Raw genomic sequence first — 20,502 nt, 5'->3', positions numbered from 1 at the left:
AGCTGTTTTCAGTGACAGATATTGTTGCCAACAGTTGAGGTAAGCCCACTGCATTTTCCTGACAACACTGGGCCTAATGACTTATTTGGGGTTGTTTGTTCATTTTACTTTCAAGCTTTTTGTTCTACCCTTGCACACAGAAGCCTGACTGTAAACCTTGCACAATAACCTCACTTCTGTTTTCTTACTGAGACTGTTTGGGCTAGTGGAGTTAGAAGAATCAAGGCCAAACTGACACATATACTGTGGTCCACCTCTAGAAAGGCAATAGGTCATTAAAGTGCGGAATGCAGGACAGCTCAGGGGAGATGCCTAGAAAATGAAAGGACAAGGAAATGTTTCCTGTCAGTTTAAAAAGGATTAAGGTGCTGACTTTGAAAAGTCCTTACTTGATGAGAACAAACTACAGTGCTTCCTGCCAGAAGTGAAAAACATAGATACACTTATAGATAAACCCCAAGGTGCCTCAAAACCCTGCAAAGTATTTCCACAGGCTTCCTGGATTGAATAAAGTGGAAGACAGCAACATTGTTTGGTTCCATACCCTTAGTTATTTACTTTTTTAATTAATCTCAGCAATTCCAGTTTCCCTTTTATTTATTTATTGCCCATTATTTGTGGCTTTCCCTACAGCAGCATTTAAAATGTGAATATCTTTTTTTCCTTCACTTAGAAAAAATGGCATTCAGCTGGCCTGATTTATGACTTTCCCTCATGGGTCCTATTTTGTTCAGTACTTTGCAAGACCCAGTGATAATATTTTTAAGTAGTATCCATGAAACACCTGAAGATTTTATTTCACTTATTTTTGACTCTCAGAGCTATTCCATTAACTTTTTCTTAATACTGGAATCTCCTTTTCTGAAGTTTAGTGATTACTCACCCACTTCTTGGCATCTTACCTCCTCTTCAAATTGTGTTATATTCTAGTTGCTAATATTTAGTGTCTGCCATACTGTGAATTCTTAAATTACTTCATGCAGTGAAATTTCTATTTCTGTACCATGGGTTAGAAGATTTCTCTGAAGAATTTCTAGTTCTCATCAGATATATACAGGTCTGGTACTAGTATTATAGGAATAATTTATGCTTTCTGGAAAACGGTTCTGCCACCTCCTTGAGTGGAATATTTCCCCTTTCCTTTCTCACTCAGAAGGCACAAGTGCCGTGTTATAGATCAACCCCAAAACTTCATAAACAATAATCTCCTGTAGGCAGTTTATGGATAGAAAAGTTTGAGCAGAACTATTCTGTATTAAAATGGAAGCTAAGACCATTCGCTGAATTAACTACCAAGCTAAATATCATTCTTTCAACTTACATGAAAGTGTTATCTTGTTTTTCAAAATCAATGAAAATGTTCTTCAGTAAAAGAAATGGACCTCTACTAAATTGAACAAAAACTCTCTCTCCTTCTCTCTTTGTCTCTCTTTGTAAATGAACAAAGTTTGGCCTTGCTTTTCAATGTTTCTTAGTACCTTTTAAAAAAAAGTAGTTAGAAATGACTGACCATTGTACAGAAAACAACTACCAATAAAATAATCCTGGCTCAATAGTCTAGGAGCTCCTAGTTACACTTCCAAAGAAAGGAATAAGATTAAAGCTGTAAGTACTAAACTAGCTATAGGTTGTTTTGTCTAAAGTGCTTTTTAAAAAATCCAGACATTTCTTCTCCTATTTGAGTCAACAAATAATCCCTTCCTTTAATTAACTAGACTGGTCTCATTTTATTTCTCCCACTCAAGGCTGACCATAGTTGCTGCCTTTTTTACTTCCTTTCTGCAGCATTAAGCTCTCAAAAGGGACTTTCTGGATAAGTCACTTTCAAGCCTTTCCAACTGTATTTCATTCACAGGTGTTCCAATGATTGATGTAATGGCTAACTTTACAAGGGTTTAAAGTAATAACACAGTTAGACCAGATCATCCTAGCTTCCAATCAAACTTGAGACTAACTTGTTGTGTTAGTAACTAGCCCATGATTTTTTATCCAGGCAGTGTGCTTCAACTATCACATCTCAGCACCTACTTTTAACTTATTTCACAGAGTCAAGAAAATGAAACATTATACCCCTGTGTGACAGTTGCACTGTGATTAGGTGGCAGAAATCATGCAAAATAATACAAGGCAGAATGGAGGCAGAAGTGTGATACTTCTTTAGAACACCCATCACTAGGATCCTATTGTCCCTGCCACAAAGTAAGGAGACTGAAAAGATCATAGAACTTGGCTTTAAAGACTCTGCTCACTCCCTCCAAGGACAACACAAATTACAAAGGCTACTATCATTATTACTCTCTATTATTTGTATGATAGTAGGATCTAGAAGCTCTAAAGCAGATTGGGAGCCCCACTGTGCTAAGAACAGTGCAAGCACACAGTTAAGCAATCGTTGCCACTAAAAGCATATGATCTAGCTGAGCTAGGCTGTAATAGGCAGATATAGCAATCGCAGGTGGGAGGGGGAGGCAAATACCCCTAAGAAATGCATTTACAATACACAAAAAAATGAATACTTCTATCCTTCCTGCTCTTTTAGCTAGCTGGTATCACTCAGCATTTTCAGTTAGTAACACAGTAGAAAGAGATCTTCAAGAGCAACTTGAAGGCAGAGTAATGTTTTTATGGATGACGTTGGTTAGGGTGTTCCAAGGAAGAAAATAACATTAAGGTTCATAAACATAAAGGTAGGAAATGCAGAGGTGCCAAAAGTAAAGGGTTGGGATAAAATGCAGTATGACAAAATAAAGAAGTACACGAATATGTGTTACTGGTATGAAAAGAGGTGCTCTACAAAGGTAGGTCCTTATAAATGTCAAATAGTCAACAGGAATTCCAATCCTGTATCACAGACTGCAAAATACACCTGAATGGGGCCTCAGTGCAAAATGTCCAGTATTCTCCAGAAGTTTCTAACCCCATCTCCCCCATGACTGCAGAAAACTGTATCCTCATTTTTAAGTCTGTAGGAGCATTACTGGTGTTATGAAAAGACAAGCCAGTCCAACATGCTTTTTATTTGAGGTTTCAAGTTGATTCCAGATGCCACGGTTTGTGAGTGTCTCCGAGAAGACCAAAACACATACAGATTTGTAGATGAAATGAATTACCACCCTGGCTAGTCTGTTTATACTGTAAGTGACTGGCATTCAGTTCTCATCTGCTAGCCAGCATGATTTCTGCTAACAAAGTCTTTGTTTTATTACTCCTGGTAGAACTCCAGCTAAGGGAGAAAGTTCTCCCTCCCCTTCCTCATTGTTAGCTTTCAAATCAGTGTTCCTAGTTCTCCTTCAAAACTGCACTGCTTTTTTGTCCATATGGTAGAAGTTACGAGGTGTTGTTGGGCAGGGTATAATTTGTGACAGAAGGTGGTTTTTATCAGTATTTGTTTCAGTTTTCTCGCTCTACTCCATGCCTTGAATATATTAGTTTTGTAAATGCCTCAGGGTAAGGTCTGCTTTACTTCTCTTTTTACAGTATTTTCCCCTTTCTGTTCCTGGCTTCTTTTGGAAATGCTCACATATAAACTGCTTTTTCCATGGGGCAGAGATCGTTTTCTTCCTGTTTTTCTGAGCACAGGAGCCATTTAAGTGTTGAAATTGATGTATCCTGATTTTCCCTCCTATGCTCACTAAATCTATTTTTTTTAATGTCTGGGAAAGAGGGCAAACATATTTTAGCAGGAGAGTATCTTTTCTGTAATTTATGATCATCAGTACAATACATATTGCTGTGTACAGATCTTCCTTTCCTAAAAAAAGATTTCTGCACTTCCATAAGAAAACCATGCTGATTTGGTACATTGTTTATTTGGTGTTTTTTAAAGGCAGGAAAAAAGAGCCTTGTTAATAGATCTATGCTAAGAAGGGACTATCGAAATAAGACTCCACTGTGTAACAATAATTATGAATTATTAATTTTGTTTGTGATATTCTTTACGAAAATGTAAATATAAGTGACAAAGAACTGCATGAAAAGAAATGCAAAGGACTACTTCACTGATGAATATGACTCATTTAACTGACTATCAAATGAACTGTATCTCTCACTGGTGGATGATTCATGTTGGTGCATGAGAGCAAAAAGACTTTTTTTGTTAAACATCTGTGTTTCTGGTTGTCAGGAATAATAACATTTTCTACAAAACATGCCTAAAACAAATAAAGTTTCCAGTTTGACACATATCTTTTGGTCTCATCACAATCTATTTTGTAACAGGATTTTAATCCAGGCTCTTTAGACTGGATTTTTCTGGAGAATGTTTTTTTAAAAAAGGACTTACAAGAAAACAAGCAAGCAAGCCTTGGTGAACAGCTCATTTGCTCCTTTGCAACAAAACCACCAACATTTTTGCTAGCTCTTTTTTCCCCTGTTCTCTCAATCAAGGAAATTTAAATAATTAAAATTCATAAAAATTTTCCTCTCCAGTGGGCACCCAAGCAGTTGGAAGTCCTCACTCATACTGGAAGAAAGACAGTGTAAGTCTTTGCACCTTAACAGCACTGAAATCATTAAGGGATGTTTAAAGCATACTTAACAGCTACACCACAACCAGAAATTAACAAGTCCAGAGTATACAGACATGGTGTATCTCCTTCTAGGAAATAAATAATTTCCTAAGGAAAAAAGTATGAAGTCTTTAGAACCTTAAGCCTTCTGATGGCCCTAAAGGGTATCCCCACATACTTTAGCATATTTTATGAAGAAAAAAGTCTGGTTACATATTTATAAGTTCTGTGTGACCAAAGAAGCAGACACAATAGTGCACATCACTGACCTCTATGTCAACAAAGGAAAAGGTCATGGCAGCTCTTTGAAAGACAGACCCCACCCCTGAAATAAAAGATAAAATCCTCCTGACTACTATGGAAAGGACAAACTGGTCTTCTTGACCAAACTGCTCTCTGACTACTCAAACACAACAAAGGTCAGTATGACTTCATGAGATGGAAATTTCTGATCAAGAAGGTTGACTGAGGAGCAATAAGAACATATTTGCATCAAATTAGCTGTATACAAGTAGGTCTCATACTGAATAAGGATGAGGAGGTCTGAGAAAGAAGCACCAATAAGGACTGGAACTGCAGGTGTCTCAGTACTTTGAAATGTAGGGCTGATGCTGTGTTAAGGAAGTCCCACTTGCAGCCACTAGAAGTGCAACAGCATCTTATAAATCTGACTTCTGTGAACAAGTCCTAGAGAGATAATGTACAACAAGGGAAGCTTTTAGCACTAAAACATTTGATTTTATGGCTCTCTACATAACCTCAAGCCAACAGTACTCAGGATAGAAGAGTGATTCTCTCAAATTAGCTCTAAGGAAATGAAAGCAGTCAGTCCAAATTGATCCTGTCCATACATAATGCATTTTCTAAGCAAGTCAGCATCACTTTTTAGCCACTCTTATAGAAGTAGCGGATAATTTATCATCACCCTCACCAAGGACATTTGAATTATACCTATTGCTGAGGGAGACCTCTGGTTGACTCTCATGCTTTCAACACCAGATCAGCTCCTGAAACTATACTGAAAAGCATCAAGAAATATCAGACATACCTGAAAGTTTATTTCATCTATCTTCTACAAACGGGAAAGGTATGGATTTGAAGCCTCAAGAGGACTCTACCCTCTCTAGGGGAAGTAAAATGTGGTTTTGCTAGTACTCAGTTGGCCTCCACCAGGCAGGGAAGATCAGAGTAACATTTCTGGAACTGACCTACTCAGGGTGAAACAGCTACAGAATGAGATGTTCTTGGCATGGACAAACACAACTGTTTTATTTTCCATCCATGAATGCAATCCAGCGTGGGAACCAAGTACTCTGAAGCTATGGGTAAGAAGTAGTACAATAAGGTACTGTCTTCTGATCTTGCTGCCACTGAGGACTTAACTACAGGAACACTAATGAACAGTTCCAAAAGGAAAGTGAAGACCTGGTTATTTTCCCATTAGGAGGAAGGGGGAAGGAGGGAGCCGAACAACAGTGTAGTATAGGAAACCCACTAGTAGGCCTGCACATCCATGTGTATTTTGGCCTATGCTGCCACTGGCTCATAGATGAGGCTGACATTCCTGGGGACTTCCACTATCAGCCTCTCTCCACTGTTATGAAGGTTTCTTCAGAAATCCTTCAAAAACAATCACACTCTCAATTTCCTTATCATTACTCACTACCTACCTGTTTTCTTGGAGGAAAGCATAACATAACTCATTCTACTCAAAGATAAGTGGAATTATACATGCAATGATGCATGGGGAAAGGTAAAAATATATTTGTCATAAATTTATAGAAAGCAGGAAAAAAGACATAACACTTTTTTTTTAAAAGCATTTCCAGAGTCAGCACTGTTTTAGGGCAGGAAGGTTGGCTAGACAAACTGGAAAGGAGAATCAGCAGAGAAAGGAAAAATAATTCCACAGAATTCTAAATCTGTCCTTCTGCCAATACAGTGTAGCAATTCTTTTGTTCACATTTCAGAAGTATGTACAGTATTGCCAACAAAAACCTGTTCAAACTGAAGCAATGTTAGATGAACCAAGAATTTAGTACAGGGACAAGAATAGACTAGGCCTCCTCTGAACGGTTATCACTGGTTTACATTTCATTTTTATATCTTTCCTGTAGGTTTTAGGGGTTACAGAAAAATCCCCATCTGTCCTATTTGATTAAGAATGCCTTAAATAGCCATTTTTCTTGTCAGTTCTTTTCATATAGTTTTTAATTATCGACACATTTACTCATAACCAGAAGCTGTCTAATTCAATGACAGCATACCAAAAAGTGCAAAATATAACCATTTTTCTTCAAAAAGGTTTCATGAAGACTTTGTTTGCTTCTGACTAATGACAATTGAACATTTTTCTCGTTTCCCTTTGTGTTTCTGATGTGAACTCAAAAGATGAAGCAGAACGTGAAACTACTGTATTTGCCCTCTTGTCAGCTTGAACCCATGCAATACAGCAACTTCTGCTCACTTTTATGCAAAACTGTGACTGAGAGTCCTCTATTTACACAAAAACTTTTTAGTCGTCAGCAGTAACAGAAAATCAGATGAAGAGAAGGAAATGTCCTCTTTGCTGTACTACTCTATTTAACTGTTACATATTTTAATGTTCACCTACACGTTAACACAGAGGTAATGCACGCAATATTACATTACAACTTTGTTAAACTCTCCAGTGATACAAACATCAGACTTGCAGTTCCTAAGAACTACAGGTTATTTTACCCACAACTGGTCCCACATTTTCTTTCAAATTAAAATTTGAATTGCTTAGCATTTTATGAATACAGTCAATAACTACAGATGGGAAACATTGAAATTCACAGGTTTTTTTAGTTACTAATTATATCTCTGAGTTTCTCTCTCTTCCCTTGTCTCTCCTTAATTTTTCATTGTGGTACATGCAAAACATGTTCTGCTTTGAATGTAAAAATCAGAGGCTTTTTTTTCATACAGAAATGAAATAACGCACAATATGACATACAACCAAACTCTAAAAATTACCTACTGGTATTTTTGCTTTGTTTTATACTTTCTGCTTCTCTGTAGATTGCTGATGTTGAAGTATTTTGGTTTAGATGTGATACTGACCGGTATTACACAGATGGCAGATTCCTTCAGTTTGTTAAGAATTTATCCTGGTCGTTTCATTCATACTGTTATTTTCATAACTGGGTTTTATGTTTCCATTCTCTGTAATAAGATTAAGGAAAGTGCCCACCCCCCAGTCCAACCTCGAACAGCCTCACAGATATCCTCATATTACCATTACACATTACTGAGCAAAAAGATTATTTTTCAAGCTAGGATGAACTGAACAGACTCATCTTTAGTGGCTTAAGTTAAATTTTGTTTCACCCTCTTAATGAAAGAGATATTTGACACGACACTTGGAATCATATTCTTCTTTCCGCTATGGACTGGAATACTCGAATTTCCAAATCATTTGTGTACTTGAGGGATGTAACATAGCTCCTGCAATGACTATTAACTCTGTGGCAACCAACTTTTAAACTCCTCTGAATAGAAGACAAACAGTTTCTACAGTGCAAAACATACCTAATTAGGCTACTTGTCCTTCCTAAAGGGTAGGGAAAGATTGATATTTACTTCTAGGTCATGGGATCTTCTCCAGCTGTTCCTGTCCGTGGTCTGTACCACCACTGGCTCTGGTGATACAGTGTCAGGGTAGCTGATGAACCCGTACCTCCTTGGCTAACCATAAGCATCAAGTTGCTAAGGGCTCACTGCCTCCAACCCAACCTGTTCAGAGTAAGAGCAGCTGAATGGAAGGAGGTCATGAACCCCTGATCGGAGCCTCTGTTTTTTTCTGTAATGACTTGAACACATTCAAAACTAAGGCTGCTAATTCATTTTCAGAAAACCTTGTAGGAATTCTTATTATTGTAAAACATAAACCAGAGTACTTAATATCTCTAAAAGAATCACATTGGTAACTGACTTCTAATCAGCTCAGGTTCTCTATTGTCTACAGCTGGAAAGGACTTGTATTTATATTATGGGTTATTTCAGCTTTTGTGAATTGTTATCAGCATTATTTTCAGGCCATCTTTGTCTAATTGTTTAAGCTCTTCTTCAGGTGCTCTGTGGAAAATGTACTTATGTTTCAAATCCTGGATGCTTTGGCTGAACTGTCTTAAAAACAGAAAACCTGACATTTGACTCTGTAATGTACTCGGAAAAAAAAAGGAGAAAAGGAAACAGTAGCTCCCATGGCACTCCTGTATCCTCTTAACATTTTCTTGTAACTATACTGTTTTATAGATGAAACTGTCACTGCAAAAATGACAAATATAACACATAAAAGAACAAAAATGGGCAATAAATCACAAGTGACACTCCAGCCCATTGAAATGCATTCAGCCAGTGCTGTAGGAAGTAGGAAGATTTCCTCTTGCTTTGCATTCTGCCCAGCTGAGCAAGACAACCAGAATCCTAAAACAATCAGTACAACAATCGCTGGGGCCATCATGTAAAAACAGGTTTAGAATTTCACTTTTTGAGAATCAGATCCATTCTCACTCTGCTTTCCCTGTCACTTGGCCTTGCAACAGCATTGTAATATGGCTTTGACATTACACCACATAGGTGCTCGCTCTCCCCTGGATGACAATCCACAACTCCCACTGATGTCAGTGCTGTTCGGAAGTATCAAGAGAAGAATAAACTCCTAAAATGGTGTATTCAACCTGCAGACAGACGTATCTGCACATATCTTTGTTATTACAGACAGCACTGTAGTCTCAACTAGGAAATCATGGGTTGTCCATTACCCAAAATAGCACTTCAAGTTTCAGCATGTCAGAATAAATCTCAATCAATGTTACACAGTTCAGGATGGAGAAAAATGAATGTGAATGTCTATCTAGCCTGTGTTGCTATACCTCAAATGCATTGTAAAGGACAATAAAGGAAAACACTCCTCAAATTCATGCTGTTGGTTTTTGTGTTAACAAACAGTGTTTTCAGTAATGCAGTATAAATCTGGTGTAAATGCCTTGACAGAAAAGAATTCAATGAGGTTGTGATTTAATCAATCAATGATTTTAGTTGATTTTTTTCACTTTTACAGTGTAATTGCTGAGAACAGAATCTGACTCAGACTACAGCAATAAATCATGCTATGTATTGAATACACATCTGAAGAAATCTGTGTATTTTATTATGCTAGTAACTTCATAAGGGAGAAGAAACCAATTGGGATTATTTTATGACTGCTTTTAACTTGGTTCTAAAATATGCTGCTCACCTAGACCTTAAGGTATGCAGGGTAAAAATCATTTAGGCTGTAAGATTGCCAGTATCTTTTTAAAATTTTTTTTCTCAATTCTTAAGTATCAGTTATTCTACAAAACTTCTGACATATCCTGTTATATCTGATTTGTACCACGAATTTTATCTATGAAGAGTGTACAATACAGAACTCTTCCTTCCAGCTGCATGTGTAATTAACAATGGGTAGTAAAAAGGGCGTTCTATGGAAATCAGTCGTAATAACATCCAGTAAAGTGGTGGCTGCTTCACTAAATCACAAATGGAAATAATTTAATTTAAATGTAAGTAGCTCAGACATATTCCAACAATTAAGAAAATGCCTGAAAGAATGAACACCCTAATCATAATTCCAAGCATGCTATTTTATCAGAACACAGACAGAACAAAATAGATGAGGGCCAAGTGAATACCAAGTATGGCCAATTTAAACCTATTACATAAAGTGTCTCTTACAAAATAGTGAAGCAAACTGCAAATACTTTCAGGCTTTCTTGAAAAGCATGGATTTGTAATTTAACATTAGAGCCAAGACCATACAGTCACGTGCATATGCGTTTTTTTTAACCTTCTGCATGATTTCAACTGTACTGTTAAATCATATATGTTTATGAAAACATGAAGACCATATCATGAGACTATTATGCTTCACATATACATAGTCTTTTCTCCTGGCTGACAGATGTTAAGATATTCTCCCTGTCTGTTGGAGGATAAGGTCAATTGAGTGGATTTCAAGTTAGTTACTTTTTGTAACATAAAAACTGAAAGGTAAACACTATCCCCCAAATCTGAATATCTTATTTGCTAAGTTATTGAATCAGTGATAATAATGTATTCACTAATATTAATGACATTAATTTGCCTATTTTGGCTTGTAAGAATCAAAATCACACAGTTGCCTTTACAGCATCTTATATTTTACTATAACTTAAGGACAACTACATTGTAGGTATTTTAAGTGCAACTGCAAGGAAAAGTTCCCTTTGCTACAGGCTGCAAAGGAGTGCTGAACCAAGGAGTGGCTGTCAAGATATTTAGGGCAAATAGTAGGTAATCCTATAAATGGAAGTAATCTTATTTTTATATGAAAAGAAAGGAGAAAGGAAGCACAAAGAAAAACTAATAATGCATTGTTTACAAACTGCACCAGTAAGGGCCAGGATGAGATGATGACAAGAGGGGAGGAAGTGAGTGCAAGCAGAGCTGGCTTGAAAGCTGAGCTGTATTATCATGATCCTTCTGAAGAGGAAGACCTTTCAAAATTGGTAACAATATTCAGGAACGCAGCCAAAATTTTAAATTTTCATTATGCAAGAAGCATCAACTTCCCACCTGAAAAAAAGAAAATCCAAACCCTGATCTCCCCACTGCCAGTTATGAATCTCTTCAAATGATAAAAGACAGAAGTAATTTATTGATCTCAAATGTAATTACTTTGGTGCTGAGCAAAGTAGTGAGGAAAAGGCACTGAATAGAAAATGCTAAGTAACATTATTTAACAGTTACAGCTGTAGGGCTTGTGGTAACTACAGTAAGCAACGGTCCTATGATTTCCACATAAAGAAGACCTTTTACATGTAGATCCTTTCCACAGTCTGGGAATTTGTAGGAAAATGTGCATCATTCCCTGCTTCCTCATGTCCAGTCCAGCTCCTGTAAATCTCCTTTAAGAAAATCACTGGGTTCCTCATGGATACTACAGATACTATTATTGCTGTACTGCTCCGAAGTTGAAAAGCCTAAGGGACACAGTATGTCTCTGTAGAAAAACATGAATCACAGAATCATCTAGATTGGAAAACACCTTGAAGATCATCTAGTCCAACCATTAACCTAACACTGACAGTTCCCAACTACACCATATCCCTTAGTGCTATGTCAACCTGACTCTTAAACACCTCCAGGGATGGGGACTCCACCACCTCCCTGGGCAGCCCATTCCAACACCTAACAACCCGTTCTGTAAAGAAATGCTTCCTAATATCCAGTCTAAACCTTCCCTGGTGCAATTTGAGGCCATTACCTCTTGTCCTATTGCTTATTACTTTGTTAAAGAGACTCATCCCCAGCTCTCTGCAACCTCCTTTCAGGTAGTTGTAGAGGGCGATGAGGTCTCCCCTCAGCCTCCTCTTCTCCAGACTAAACAACCCCAGTTCCCTCAGCCGCTCCTCGTACGACATGTGCTCCAGACCCTTCACCAGCTTCGTTGCCCTTCTCTGGACACGCTCGAGTAATTCAATGTCCTTTTTGTAGTGAGGGGCTCAAAACTGAACACAGTAATCGAGGTGCAGCCTCACCAGTGCCAAGTACTGGGGCAAGATCACTTCCCTGTCCCTGCCGGCCACGCTATTTCTGATGCAAGCCAGGATGCCATTGGCCTTCTTGGGCACCTGGGCACACTGCTGGCTCATGTTCAGCCGGCTGTCAATCAACACCCCCAGGTCCCTCTCTGACTGGCAGCTCTCCAGCCACTCCTCCCCAAGCCTGTAGCACTGCTGGGGGTTGTTGTGGCCCAAGTGCAGCACCCGGCATTTGGCCTTATTGAAACTCCTACAGTTGGCCTTAGCCCATCGCTCCAGCCTGTCCAGGTCTCTCTGCAGAGCCTCCCTACCCTCGAGCAGATCAACACTCCCACCCAACTTGGTGTTGTCTGCAAACTTACTGAGGGTGCACTCGATCCCCTCGTCCAGATCATCAATAAAGATGTTAAACAGGAGTGGCCCCAAAACCGAGTCCTGGGGGACACCACTTGTGACCAGCCGCCAACTGGATTTAACTCCGTTCACCACCACTCTTTGGGCCCGGCCATCCAGACAGTTTTTTACCCAGCAAAGCATGTGATCATCCAAGCCTCGAGCAGCCAGTTTTGCCAGGAGAATGCTGTGGGAAATGGTATCAAAGGCCTTACTGAAGTCAAGGTAGACAACATCCACAGCCTTTCCCTCATCCAATAAGCAGGTCGCCCTGTCGTAGAAGGAGATCAGGTTTGTGAAGCAGGACCTGCCTTTCATAAACCCATGCTGACTGGGCCTGATCATCTGGTTGTCCCGCATGTGTTGTATGATTGTACTCAGGATGAGCTGCTCATCACCATCCTGGGCACCGACATCAAGCTGACAGGCCTGTAATTTCCTGGATCATCCTTCTGACCCTTCTTATAGATGGGCGTCACATTGGCCAATTTCCAACCTGTCAGGACCTCCCTGGTCAGCCAGGATTGCTGGTAAATGATGGAAAGCAGCTTGGCAAGCACCCCAGCCAGCTCCTTCAGCACCCTCGGGTGTATCCCGTCTGGTCCCATAGACTTGTGTATGTCTATGTGATGCAGTAGAATTCCTGTTGCTGTCAGGGGACCAACCACATTGTCTGGGTGAGGTTTTTTCACTCCCTATTGCAGTTGTGGTAAATGAGGAAGAAGATGCTTCTTTCCTTTTGATTGCACAGTCTTTCAAGCATGAGAAGGGGTTGTAAAAATGATGAGGGGATTTCAGAAGCTTTTTAATATATTTCACAGGTAGCCATAAATGCTGTTTGCACTTTCTTTTTTACTGTAAAGATAAGTTGCTGGTAGAACAGATTTAAAAAAAAAGAAACAGAAGTCACAGATCTGACAGATAACCACAGAGTGCCAATAGTTTGAGCCACCAGTGACAAAGCAACCAAATAAATACTTTGCTGGTTGTCCTATGCTAGCTATATCTCTGTTCTCTCATTGTTAACTACTGTAGCCTCTTGTGGAACAGGCATATCTCCTGTGTTTCCTGTAGTTACCCAGCTTTGCAATAAAACAAATAAAAAACTAAGAGAAGAAAAACATTTAATTCTCCATATGGAAAAATATATAGCCTTATTTGAATCTTGTGATGAAGAAATCAAAGCTTGTTGAAGTTCAAGGATATGGAAGAGATGTTCTTTGTCTCTTCAAAGCTTATTTGTAGTCTCAAGTAAAAAATAATTGAGCTATAAGAATGTATGCAGACAGTGCTTCTGACAAGCAGCACTAACAAGAACAAGCTAATACTTCTTGGCATCACGTAAATACGTTATTCTGGTTAGTTCACATGTTATTACATAATACAAATATACATGCAACAATTTCCTCTTGATGGACATGGCAACTTGGGCATTATGGATCACCGAGCTTTGTTATTATAAGACGTATCCCAGAATTAAAAGCTATAGCAGACATGTCACTAATCCTCTTATCTTAAACTGAATCATTTAACTGTCGCTTATTGACTAAAGCAGTATCCAGATGCTAAGCATCTGAACTCCTCCTCGTCCCCTAGAAACCCTGTTAGCAACATTTACATGCTTCCCAAGTAACTATGCCAGTCTTCTTGAAAAAGACAATGATTTTATCGATTTTATCATATGCTAAATGCTGATGGACTAGGTCTAACTTCCCCTGTTACATATTCCATCAAACTCACCTTAGATTCTAGAGTTTTTAATGCTCTTTGCTTCTGTTTGAAAATAAAAAGTTTTCAAATCCCTTAAAAGCTTTATGCATGTGTGTATTTTCTGACAAAATGAATCATTTCTGGAAGTTCATAAAGATCCTGTGGTACATTCTGAACCAGCCTTCAAGCCACACACTGCTAATAATTGTCTCACTTGCGTATTGCGTTTACTTTGACAATTAGATTTAAAAATCTTGCAGTTTTGTTGATTCTCATATGTCACATGCTAGTTATTTTGGTTTAATCCTAGAACTCACGTATGACAGAATTAAAAAGGAATCAATTTAATTTATTTATTTATTTAATTTTTTGCATCTTAAATGTAGTCAGAAAATATGATCTCCCCAACATTCTGCACTAAAAAAAAATAATCCATTAATGTAAGATCTTTGTCCTAACCTACACATGCAACTCTTGAGCCTAAATTATTTAGAAATTCTAGTGTCTTGATCTAATAACATAGAAAAAAATAAACATATATCTATATTCAAACTGTCATTTAATTTATGGATGGAGCAAGACTAGATCTCTTTACAACATCAGGCTTGAAGAAACATTCCACAGATCACACACACAATGGGCACATGCAGCGGAGTTGTACGTACAGGGATGTGTGTGTAAGTTTTGGTGTCAAGCACACAATTTAATTTAATGGAGCTGAAAAAAAAATTATAAACAAAAAAACCCTTTTAACATAGAAAACTATTAATGAGCAGAGAATGAAGAAACCGTCAGGGAAAAGGAGCCAAAGAAAATGAGACAAAATGGGCATGATGACTTGTCTATACTTGAACATCTGACCTGTTAGTTGGTCGTCGCCTGCAGCAGGGGCGATGCGAATGTATGGTGTTGTAAGCTGAGTCACGATTATCGCAGCTAAGGCAAAGGAAGATTTCCAGGTCAGCATGCATGAGGGAAAAAAAAGCCAGACTGAAGCTAGGCCAGCAAGAAGAATCTTGGTCAATAGTTTATTGTCTGAACTTCTCACAAATAAAATCCAAAAACCTCCCACAAGTTCCTTTTCATCTTCGGTTTTTAGTTTGGTTGTTCTGCAAATAAGCTTTCATATGTGACTTTCATTCAGGAAGAGGACTCAAGACACATTATTTACATATAATGCATTTGAGGAAACTGGACACTCTTTGGCTCTGCTAGTTACAGCACTGGGCTTTCTAAGTGAAAGTTAACTGCTTGTTAATATTAGTCTTGTATTAAATTCTCCAGGTAATTTGAACTAGTTTCACTCTTTGTTTTCCTACTTCATAATAGTCCATTTTTCCTATCATTATTTTTCAAGATAATTTTCACGTAAAATATTTTTGAGCTAGCCAAGATTCATTTTTCTTGTATCCGGTTGGGTCTTTGTTCTCAAAAGGCACACACTACATGTATACTTAACTTTCAGCATACAGAGAATGACCACTGAGAGTTGGCATGCTTTTAGTTAGGTATGTATGCAACTGTTTGAGGTCCAAGTTTCAAATTCACGTTTTGCCACTAAGACAAGAAAAAGCTGAAAAACCTGAATTGTTTGTGTCCCTGAAGTATTCAGACTTTTCTGTCAGAGCTGTAACAATCACTGACTGGTAGAGATAACTATTACCATGGCTCACATTAATAAAATCTCAGATTTCTTTGTTTGACAGTAGTTCTATGATTGCCTCTAAATGGTTAAGCACACTATGATACATATATATTAAGGAATATAAAAAAAAATTAAAAGGTCAGATCCAACATGATGCAGCTGGAGAATGATGCAAAGAAAAAATATTGGAAAATTAAGGACAAAATTATATGAAAGATCACTCATTTACATAGAACAGCCTGGGTGCTATTAGAAATGTGGCAACGAGCGAGGAAAATAGATCATCTACCATCTGCAGACAATTAAACTCAAAACTGCTGCTGCATAATATTTTGAAATATCCCTCTGCAACACTGAAATGCAGTGTTGATAGTAGCTGCTAGAGTACTGTTGCTATTGGATTTAAAATATTATAATGTCCTTTTCTCTCTCCTAATTAATGAAAGCCTTCCAATATTGCAAAATTAGAACAATGATGTCTCCCTCTTGAGAACTGGATTCCTAGGAGATAACCAAGATGTTTCTATCCAGACAGTGTTATAAGTCAAATCAGGAAATATAGTCTTAATATAAATCACAAAACAACACAAAGTTGATAGCAATAAACTTGGAGGAGTTTTGGAATGTTTTCAACTTTGTCTGCTGAGATTTCACAGTCATTTAGCTTGAAGAAAGAGTGGGTATATGAAAGCCATATTTCAAGCAAAATATGACAACCTTTATTACCACTGGTACAAAAATCTCTTCCTGATTTTTGTTTGTTTGTTTGTTTAATTATCTTGTCAAAAATAATGGGAGTGGAAACCCTGCAGTCTCCACATTTCCACATACACCAAGTAGTCACGGAGGTCCTAGAAGTCTTTACAGAAAAATAAGATCAGAAGACTGCATCACAAGAATGCGCTGTCTGATCCTTCGCCTCACAAAGTCAGTGGCAAAGGTTCCCTTTGACTTCAGCAGAACCAGGAGAACTTTCAGCTCTACAAAACCCAATATTCTGTTCCTAAATTACACTTACAGTCATTGTAATCAGGATTTTTATATGATCTCTAAAAGAACACATTTAATAGTGGCTTCATTTGTAAAAATGTAATGGTCATAAAACAAGAGCAGTTTTTAAAATGCTACAAATTGGGGTTGTTTAAACCTTGATGGAATGAGAAAGTATTATCCAGCTACTGACCCTACACATTTATTGACCCAGTAGAGTCAGGCTGTACTTTTTTAGAGTTTGGCTGTACTTTTCTAACATGAAGCTTGTCAATATGATAATAGGCTACCTGGTGCACTTTGACTCTGATCCAGCACAGTTTAGTGTGTGTGCCAGTTCAGCACAGGCTTGACAGTAAGCACATACATTATTCCTGTTGACATTAACTGGAGTGAAAAGTGAAGTACCTAAAGGGTTCTGCTGGATCTGGGGCAAGAATGCTCTGTATCTTTATATTACACTTAATTATTTTTAACAAAAAATACAAAAGCATACAGGGGGCCATGGAATGAATACTGCAAAATCCAGTGATAAAACAGAATCTCAATGATCTTGAGAAGGTCTCAAGGGCACCAACAACTTTTAGATTATCTGGAATTGGGACAATTAAAGGAAATACAGTTAGCAAATGATATAGCTATGCTCACGCCAGGTTCTGAACTCCCATATTGGTCCTGAGGGAAGACTTCAATCAGGCTAACCACACACCCTTAATACAGACAAGGAAGTGGCTTGGCCAAGTTCACCTGGCTCACTGGAGCACCTTGGACGTTGCCTTGGGTGACCCGGATGCCAGGAAGGGCTGCTGATGCGCTTGGTGCAATCCTCAAATTACATGGGAATGGAATTGCAGAAGCTTTCAAGAAACAAGAGGACAGTTGGCTGCACTGTCAGGTTTGTTTTACAGGGTATAGTTTATGGCACAGGCCTTTATCCAGTAAAATACTTATATGTCTACTTTAAGACAGAATCGTTGCAATGTAGTAAGTGAAATTATTCTTTGTACTCAAAATTAGGTACATAACTGACTTGATTAGTGCGTAAAAGCACATGGTTTCCTACATATGTATCAAATTCTAGAGTAGGTCTACTAACTCCAATGACCTACACAAGGCTGTAGTTATTTTCAGGATCAGACCTTAATTTAAAAGAAGATTGTACCAGTTTTATACATGAATGGCCTAAAGCACTTTCTTTTAGCTTTAAAAACCACCAAACTTGAACTTTTAATGATAACAGAAGCCCAGAATACAAACATCTCAGAAATGTTATCAGTAGACAAAAACTCGATGTTGTACTGGAGAGCATTTGCAACCTTATTTGTAAGAAGCACTGTAATAAATAGCTAGAGCTTAAGTAGGTTACTGTCTCATAGCTATACTGTAGTCAACAAAACTCAGTGGAAAATGGTGCGTGTCTGTAAGAAGTCAGGCACAGCGGTCAGAGCAGCCTTTGTTTCCTGGGGTACAGGCAATGTAAATGTCGTACTAAGTTGTTTAGGGGGGTGTGGACAGAAGGGGAGGTGAACAGGAGAGGACAATTCTCTGTCTTGTCCCACTGCAGGTGTGGTGACTTCTGACCTACAGACATTAAGCATTTTTGCTATTTTTTCTAGCCCATACATGGCAAGTCCAAAGAGGGCACACAAGTCTGCTTTTCTTTCAAGTATCTCTGTTCGATTTAAGAGGAAAAAATCTGTACAGACAGGGATTATTAATATCTTATTAAAATATGTCATGGTCTCAATTTTATTTTTAGAAGTTAATATAGTTTAAAAATATAATACAGACATTAGTTTAGAAGCTCCTTTACAGAAGCCCCCCGAGTTTTGCACCAAGGACATAAATGCCATTGAGGACACCTCTGGTTTCAAAATCCTCACAACAACACCTCACACTATTTTACAGGCTTTACAAAGGTATTATGAAGAATTCTGAATCATGCTTTCAAAACACAAATGTATAAAGATTGTTTAAAATAAAAACTGCATTTCTCACATCTCCATTGCCAAATGGGTTAGCTCAAAGTAGCTTGTTGCTATGGGAGCTATTCCAATCCATAAAGTTACCCTCACTTCTCAAATGAGAGAGTAAGATTTTTCAGTCAGTCAAGTAATTGAAATAGTTGAACATCCATTAGTGATTAGGAATACGAATCTTCAAATAATTTAAAATCCATTCCTCTAATCACCTATTATGATTTCTGAGGTAATGTAGTCGACTCCTGGTATCACTGAAGCTACCGGAAAACAACAACACAGGATTCCACTTGAATCTGGAATTAATCTCTCATATTTTATTGCATTTTAGTTTAGATATCTGGAAGTTTTCTGTGCCTTAGTCAACAGTGAGTTAGTAAATTAGAACTACTTCCCTTGGTTTGGAAAAAAAAAACCAGGAACAATTCAAAGAGCCATAAAAAATGTATTTGTGACATTAGGGAGGATCCAACCTTTTAACAGAGGCAACTGTATGCTAGCATTTCTGTTACTCTTACGTAATCAGATTATCATCTATCCTATTTAGATTTAGTGGTGGTGGTGGATTTGCGAAGTCTACATGTAAAGGAAATCATAGTGCAATCAGTTACATCAGGGATAGTCACTATGAGACATGCATGATCTCCTTCAAGGAACAGTGGTACAGAGATGAAGTTTCATATTATTACCGGGTACCCAAACCACAAGGTGGTATTACCTGGTCCTACTCACGGCAGTACTTTCTTTCCTTTTCCTCTATTACAATCTCCAAATAATCATACTATCCCATCACTTCTTTTTTTTGGTTGCTGGTGGCAACTCTTCTTTCAAGTTGCCACCAGCTATAGGTACTAAAAAGGTGAGACTACAAAGATAATCACAGACAGATCCTAGTTAAATATATCAGCAGTGTGTTTATCTTTCCCTGTTTGGAAATCAAACCTATAGCTAGTACTGTCTCAATTATACAAACTTGTCTCACAAATATTTGGTAGTATCATGTGCTGACAGTCCAATAAATATAGCTCATCTGTACCATGAAAATGAAGAACACGATTTCTTCATTTTTCTTTTATCAATCAATTAAGATAAGATAATTGCTTACAAGTAATGGGTAATTTTTCACTATGGATGTATAAGCAGCTAGTATGCACTCTGCAATTGGCAATTCTAGACCTCTACTGTATATAGAAAAGTCCAAAATACTTATTGTGAGATCATATAAAAACCCACAGAATATATTTTAAAAACTCTGTGTTCAAGTAGACAACTAAAAATGAGTAAAACATTTATTATTAAAAACAAACAAACAAACAAACATCCTAAATCTCAGCTAGAGATGCAAATGAATCATTTAAAATTCTGTAACAGGTTTAGTGATGCCTTTTAGCAATATAAACACTTCTGGAAGTTTGCAAAGACCATGTGAAGGAAAGGTCAGCAAGTTGAAATACAGAATACATGACATAATATGAACATACCTTTTGTGGCTACCCTGACGCAGTCGATTTTGGTTTCCTGTGTCAAATAAAGAGGAAAAAGGTCACATCTTGTGTTTCTAAGCAAAGAAATTCATCCATGATTCTATTCTTAAAAGTAGTGATAAAATGTCAGAGAAGTGTTCATTTAATGTGCCTCATTACATATTTAACTGCTTATTAAGCAACTCCAATGTGTTTTCATAA

The 20,502-nt window shown here is 37.8% G+C and overlaps 1 protein-coding gene across 6 annotated transcripts in view; it reads right to left on the bottom strand.

Annotated features, from left to right (window-relative positions):
* The window catches only part of PTPRM (protein tyrosine phosphatase receptor type M), a 506,702-nt gene that overhangs the window by 176,501 nt on the left and 309,699 nt on the right, over nucleotides 1–20,502 (bottom strand). For 3 of the 6 annotated variants that reach the window (XM_074821657.1, XM_074821666.1, XM_074821694.1), the window contains exons 13-14: nucleotides 20,299–20,335; nucleotides 15,065–15,139 (exon numbers count right to left, since the gene is read on the bottom strand). In XM_074821657.1, the coding sequence (XP_074677758.1) occupies nucleotides 15,065–15,139; nucleotides 20,299–20,335 (112 nt within the window). The remainder of the gene's footprint in view (nucleotides 1–15,064; nucleotides 15,140–20,298; nucleotides 20,336–20,502) is intronic. The other 3 variants (XM_074821676.1, XM_074821685.1, XM_074821702.1) reach the window with 1 other exon arrangement.

Source organism: Strix aluco, chromosome 1 (genome assembly GCF_031877795.1).
Source record: "Strix aluco isolate bStrAlu1 chromosome 1, bStrAlu1.hap1, whole genome shotgun sequence".
NCBI classification, from domain to species: domain Eukaryota; kingdom Metazoa; phylum Chordata; class Aves; order Strigiformes; family Strigidae; genus Strix; species Strix aluco.
This window is presented reverse-complemented; position numbering and strand designations above follow the sequence as displayed.